Raw genomic sequence first — 7,011 nt, 5'->3', positions numbered from 1 at the left:
CTTGTAGACCAGGCTGGCCTCGAACTCACAGAGATCCGCCTGCCTCTGCCTCCCGAGTGCTGGGATTAAAGGCGTGTGCCACCACCGCCCGGCTTTATAAAAGATTATTCTTAAGTATACAACACACTCCAAGACAGCATTCCTCTCTGGCTATGGGTAACAAAAGATGAGTCCAAGAACCCAGTGACCATGCTCTTTGGTGCAAGAACCACTTTTTTTACTTTTGCTCTGTTTTTATTGTTTGGTTTGGTTTTGAGACATAATCTCATGTAGCTAGAGCTAGCCTCAAATTCACTGTTTAAGTGAAGACGGCCTTGAGCTGTCCTTCTGAACCTCCGCATCTCAGTGCTGAGATTGTAGTAGAGGCTTCTGTTCTGGCTTAGTTTTTATTGTTTCCGTGTGTGTGAGAATGGTGTGTGCGTGCGTGTGTATGTGAGAGAGAGAGAGGGGGGGGGGGGGGAGGGAGGGAGGGAGAGAATGGTGTGCGCGCGTGTGTGGTGGACAGAAATAAATAGGTCAGAGGACATTTAAGAGAACTGGTTCATTCCTCCCACCGTGTGGGTCACAGGGGTGGAACTCAGGTCTCCAAATACTGGCTGAGCAGACATCTCCTTGACACCTCTACTGTGATCTCTAATGAAATTTATTTTGCAAAGTTCTCATTTGATTTGCTACTCAGTATAAACCTGCAGCTCTGGGAAGGTAGGCCTTGGGATCTCAGAGAAATCAAGAAGACTTTCCCGAGCTGGGGCTGTCTGTCAGGAGCAGAGTACTTGGTCAGCGGAAGGCCCCAGCTTCAGGTCTCCAGCACTGAGACAGACAGACAGACAGACTGTTCTAACAAAGTCTTAGGTTGATTACTGAGCCCTGGCTCAGCCTTGCTTTGTGTTTCTGCCATCATAATCCAGTCCTGACTGGGGTACTGAAGCCTCCGAAAACCTGCAGCAGGTGCTGCAAGGTGTCTGGTCTCCATCCTTCCCAGCTCTGCTTTTAAGGCACCTGCTTGACTCCAGACACACCCACGCCAGAGTAGTGCCCTCCTGTAAGGCGTGTTCTGAAGAGCTGGAATCATACCAGTGGATCCAGATCATTAGCCTCTAGGTGTAAGCCCCAGATCAGAGTGGTCCAGTGCTCCAGGGATGTCACAGGCAGTGACGTTTGGTGCTAAAGAAGCCCATGGTCGCAGACAGTAGAAAATTCCCTCTGTGTTCATATGACCACAGTTAAGATCTTTCCTCTGGACTCAACAGTAGGCGAGAGCAGAGGTAAGCTTGACCCCATGCCAGTCCACATGTTGTTCCTGGTCAGTCTGCTTCCACCCTTTTCTAGGCGGGCAGAAAACTGGACCTGGAGTGGCCTAGAATAGACAGGGTGTAGGTTGGTGTCTATTGAATCACAGTTACTTTCAGTGCCTGCCTTTCACAAGTGTTTGTATTGTTTGAAAGGACATGGGGACCTGTTAAACCTCTGTGACCTTACTCTCCTGGGTAGTGGTAAGAGAAGACCTGGTCAATATGATAGGGTTGCAGCAGAGACTCTGTGTCCAGCTGGATTTCTGGTTTTACCCCAGGATATACCCACTCCTCAATGATGTAAACAAGTAGCATTGTTTAAGAGCAGGCTCACGGCCAGGCAGTGGTAGCGCACACCTTTAGTCCTAGCATTTGGGAGGCAGAGGCAGGCGGATCTCTGTGAGTTCGAGGCCAGCCTGTCTACAAAGTGAGTTCCAGGACAGGCTTCAAAGCTACACAGAGAAACCCTGTCTAGAAACCTCCTTTCCCCTCAAAAAAGAACAGGCTCCGGCAGGTGGAGCACTCAGAACTCACTACCTTTGTTAACTACATTAGGCACAACAGCCTTTTGGACTCGTTTCCTTGTCCATGAAATAGAAACAAGTGGCTTCACCCTGCAGGGCCCCTGTGAGGCCTGGTGCGGTTGGTGTGCGGCAGAAGGGCTGTGGTAGCTGGTGTGCAGTTGTATCGTGTGTATGGTGGATGCTAAGGCAAGGCCCTGTGTTCTTTCAGACCAAGAGCAGGATGCCGAGGAGGAGAGTGTCGACGTGGATATCAGTGTAGGGCGTTTTGTTCGCTATCAGTTCACACCAGCCTTTCTCCGCCTCCGGACAGTTGGTGCCACGTGAGTGCTATTATTTTATGAGGGCAGAACGTTGTGCTTGTTCTGGGGAGGAATGTGCTCAGTGGGCTTGAGTTGGCTTCAGAGGAAGGAGGAAGCGAAGTCAGGCTAATAGCGATTTGTTTTACAGGGTAGAGTTTACAGTGGGGGACAGACCTGTGTCAAACTTCCGGATGATTGAACGGCACTACTTCCGGGAGCGTTTGCTGAAAAACTTTGACTTTGATTTTGGCTTCTGCATCCCCAGCAGTAGAAACACGTGCGAACACATCTATGAGTTCCCACAGCTCTCTGAGGATGTCAGTATGTATCTTTCACTCTGTTCAGTGCTGGAGACTGAGTCTGCCAGGAGAGAGCCTTGAGACCCATCTGGTCCAGTGTCCTCCTTTGCAGGGGAGGAAAGTGGTGGCTTGGTGTCATCTAACCTCACTCTTGTGTTTCCTGCTCTGACTGCTCCTGTGGGACTCAGGCCCCCCGGGCCCTGAGTAGATAGGACAGCCGCTTGCCACTCTCCTCACAGGCCCACGGTGTCCTGCTCACTTCCTCTGCGCCTTTCTGCGCTGATGCAGTATGACCTTTTTCCTCAAAGTCTCCGTCCTTAAAGACCGCATACTCTGGGGTGGCCACTCTACTCGCACAGCAACACTACCAGAGAAGAGTTTGCTGAGATATGGGCGGGGCTTTGTAACATCTCACTCTGGCTTGAGTGGCTTAGAATATGCAGATTCTTGCAAGGATAGATTAATCTGTGAAGCCAAATAGACCAAAGAGTTTGGGGGCTAGTCTGAATGTAAGCCAAATTGCTTTGGCATGGATGAGCTCAGAGAACCTTTTAGACTGTGCTGCCTTTTCCAGGGGCACTGGAGACAGCAAGTACCTGTTAAATCAGAGCCGACAAGAGGCGACTATAATTGCATTTACCTTCTCCTGTGGAAGAGGTCAAAGTGAGAATCAAGCGGACGGACAGAGTCTTTAGTTCTAGGCCTCTGTCTGGATCTCACAGGTTCATAAATATCAGAGCCCTCTCCAGAGAGCGGCCTCCCCAGTATTCCTCTGGATGCATACCTTTGACTTTCAGGGTCCCAGAAGAAGTAGGAGGGCTTGAGAGATAAATAAGAGCACTGGCTACTCTTCCAGAGGCCCAGTACCTACAAGGCAGCAGCTCACTAGTCTCTTTAATGCCAGTTCCAGGCATCTGGTGCTCTCTTCTGGCCTCTGAAAGTATAGCACCCATGTGGTACAAACATATGAAGCCAAAACAATACACATAAAATAAATAACTTTTAAAAATTAAAAAAAAAGTAGTTTGGGCATGGTGACGCCTCCCCTTACCCCCAGCACTTGAGGTGACAGAAGCAGGGTAGATCTCTGAGTTCAAGGCCAGATAAGCGGCACAGTGTGATCCTGTCTCCACAAACAAGAGAAGCCAGTATAGAGAGGCCTGACCAGGGCTTTCTACTGGACCGTCTAGAGGTGGGCAGCAGGCCAGAGCACCAAGGGATACTGGCAGGAAGACTCAGGCTAGGGATGCTAAAGAGTTGATGCATCCTGTATTGTAGTGGACCTTGGGTTCCATCAGGAGTCCTCTTGTCTCCCTGGTTTCTTTTGTTTACCTCATTATCTTCACCGAACAGTCAAACTTTCCAAAGTGCTGGTTTGTCAATTTTGGAGGGATGCTGAGTTTTTTTATACCTAGTTGCGGGACACATTCACATTCTCTGCTTCTTCTTCCCTTCCCCGACTTGCAGTTCGTCTGATGATTGAAAACCCATATGAGACGCGCTCGGACAGCTTCTACTTTGTTGACAACAAGTTGATAATGCACAACAAGGCTGACTATGCCTATAACGGAGGCCAGTAACCGCCACAGGAGTGGACAGGGAAGGTCCTTTGCTGCCACCACGAGGCATATGGGGGAATTGCAGCTACTGCTTGTCAACACCCTTTGAACCTGGTCCTGGAAGCTGCAACTGGGGTGGTGGCTTGTGCTCCAAGGAAGTGCCGGCCAGCAGTTTCTTGTATGTTTTCCCCTGCCCCCTAGTTTGCAGAGGTATTATAGTGAAGTAAAAGATTAGGATAAGGTTCCTGGGATCCAGATAAAAGTGTTTATTTCTGTGTAGTCTTCGCTATGCACTGGTTGTCCTGACAAGCCCGACTATCCAGGCACAGTTGTGTTAGTGAGAAGGCTTAGGCTGAGCCAACCTGCAGCTTCCTGGGTGCTGTGGGCAGCTGAAAGAGCTTGTTTCCTCCTGCTACGGTATTGCATTGAAGCAGTCTGCCCTCAGCCTACACAGTCTGAAGCTGACTGGAAGAGACTTATAGCGAGGGAGGGCAGAGACCAAGGCTGAGGCACTGGGTTGGAGGTGATGCCAGACTGAAAGACAAGGTTTTGAGGATACTACTTGAGGGACCCACAGCCAGTCCTGGGGGAGACCATGGTGGTGCCTGCCTTTCCTTACTCTGGAGGCCGGCCACATGAGCCTGCTCTGCCCCCTGGTCATGACTTTTCCTGCAGTAGACCACGTCAGTTTTGTTCACGGAACGTAATGTCTCTTGATTTCAGTGCAGGGTGGTCATGCTCTGGGCTCTTTGTTCTCAGACTTCTTTGGGGAGTTCTTACACAGTGTTGGTGTTCTAGCACCTGCGATACGGGTGGATCTCTGCTAACATGGATTGGCTCCCAGACTAAGCTGGCTCACGGTGGGAAAGGCTTAGTTGCAGCCCGGCTGGTGCTTTAGAGAAACATTACTGCTTAGGAGTGTTTTCCTGCCTGGCTTTCTGCTGAAGTTGTTCTGGAACCATCTGGCAGATGGTCTTACGTAGTGCGAATTCTGATGCCTGCTTCAGGCTGCTGGGTGTCTGAGTATTGGAAAGGGCAGCGTAGGCTGAGGCTGCCTGCCAGAGCACTGTGTCCTTAGCTTCCTGCCCTTGTCATGGGCGTAAGGTGACCTCAGATCCTTTCTGACTTGCACCTCTTTGGCTCCCCAGGTTGGAGCTTTAGGACTGTGCTGTGGCTCAGGTCCATAGCGTTAGCGGAAGTGTCAGTAGTAAGCAGAGGTACAGAAGTGTCCCTGAGCTATGACATCACCTGTGATGAGAGCAGGCTCCCAGAGTGCTCTCTGAGAAGAGGGCACACTTTGCCCTTGTGTCTCTGTGAGCATTAGTAGCCCTGGATTTTGGTCCTGTGCTCTACATCTGGCCAGCAACTAGCATGCCATATGCTGGAAGTTTCCAGAATGAGGAAGTCTGTTTATCCTCCATGCTGCACTGGGTTCACCCCCTGAGACGGGAGAGCCCGGGTGCCCTCTGGGCGGGCACCTCCTACCATTCTAGAATCTCAGAGCTGGAGTCCTCCAGATCCAGGTGCCTTAGTGCCTCTGCCCATGCACTGCAGGGGAGCTGCTGTCCATCTTTCTCTCCTACCCGCGTGCAGACACGAGCAGTCTCTGTACCTTTCCCTAGGTGGCCCCTCTGATGCTCTTGTCAAGGTTCCTCCTGGCTCTGTTACAGTCTGATGAGGAGAGATTTGGTTTCCAGTATTTAAATAAATACTTACCTAGGATGAGCTTCCTGGAGCTGCATGGTGTTTGCTCAGTGGAGCCCAGCCTGGGCTGTTCCTGTATTCTGGCACACTGTTTCTTGCCTGCAGTTCTTGCTTTTGCTTGGAGGGCCCCAGAGGATGGAGGAGCCGGGCACATTGGCTTGAACAGGACTGCATCCCCCTTCCAGTTAGTCCTGGTCACATTAAAGACCATGCTGAGGCCAGGGCTTGGTCGTTGTTGGCAGGATGAACTGGTCCTCCATTGCTGCTGAAGGCCAGTGGTCTGTGTCTGGCTTCTTAGGGAAGTATCTTGCTGTTTTCAATGATTTCTAAATTCTGCCTTTTGTATGTGACCTATGTGAACTGGAATTTATACTTCGTAGTAATGCGCAGAAGCTGAGTCAGAAGTCACGTTGTTCAGGAATCCAACTATCCATAGTGGTTCCTGGGATGCAGCAGAAGAGAAACAGGACTCCGGTGTGAGGAGGCCGTGTCAATAGCAGGAGTCTGAGCAGAAGGCAGCTCCTAGGAGGACCTCACCGCAGCAACCAGGCAGAACCCTGGTTCTGCCTTGTTCTCCGTCCCTGTCCTCTGCCTTGGGGCTAAGCTGCCCTTGATTTGCTTTTATTTTGTTCTAAACCATAAGCATAGGAGTAAAGATGGCCTGAGGCTGAGATCAACTGTTGTCTCCAGTTAGCTCCGAGCTGTCTTGCACAGACTTGCTGAAGCTTCTCCAGGCCTTGGGTATTTCCTGTTACAGCATCTGGGACTGACCATAGACTCAGATTCTGAAAATGTCCACATTCCATGTCCAGAGCTTCATAGCCACAGGGGGGTGGGGTGGGGAGAGGTGCCCCCCACCTTGTTTCACAGAGGATGATGTGATGTCATCAAAGTTGTGAAAGTCTGTTTTCCCTGTAAATCTATTTCTCACAGAATGTGAGAAACACCTCTGTCCTCCTTCCCCTTCACCCAAGATCCTCATTCCAGAACAACCAAGTGACTTTATTTGTATAAGATGTTATTTTACCATAAGAGACAGTAATAAAGATTTTCACAATATGTCTGCTCTGTCTTGCCTCCTGATAGGGCCACAGCGGTGGTGGCTTCCAGTTTCTTTCTTCAGCTCTTGCATTTGTTGTCTTTAGTGTCCCTCCTTTCTAATTGAGAATTAGACTTCACCAGACTTTTCTGCTAGATGTTTTACTCAGGGACTTTGAGCAGAACATTTACCTGATGGGATGAAAGGATGGAGGATGAGGGATGGAGGATGGGGGCTGGAGGATCAGGATGGGGGATGGAGGATCAGGATGGGGGATGGAGGATCAGGATGGGGG

General features: G+C 50.3%; 1 protein-coding gene across 1 annotated transcript in view; it reads left to right on the top strand.

The window, feature by feature from the left end:
• The window catches only part of Unc119b (unc-119 lipid binding chaperone B), an 11,973-nt gene extending 5,245 nt beyond the window's left edge, over window positions 1-6,728 (top strand). Inside the window, exons 3-5 of the mRNA XM_005344292.2 lie at window positions 2,025-2,136; window positions 2,264-2,436; window positions 3,882-6,728. Of these exons, the coding sequence (XP_005344349.1) occupies window positions 2,025-2,136; window positions 2,264-2,436; window positions 3,882-3,994 (398 nt within the window). The 3' untranslated portion in view covers window positions 3,995-6,728. The remainder of the gene's footprint in view (window positions 1-2,024; window positions 2,137-2,263; window positions 2,437-3,881) is intronic.
• Window positions 6,729-7,011: the final 283 nt, after the last annotated feature.

This window comes from Microtus ochrogaster, chromosome 2 (genome assembly GCF_000317375.1).
Source record: "Microtus ochrogaster isolate Prairie Vole_2 chromosome 2, MicOch1.0, whole genome shotgun sequence".
Classification (NCBI taxonomy): domain Eukaryota; kingdom Metazoa; phylum Chordata; class Mammalia; order Rodentia; family Cricetidae; genus Microtus; species Microtus ochrogaster.
This window is presented reverse-complemented; position numbering and strand designations above follow the sequence as displayed.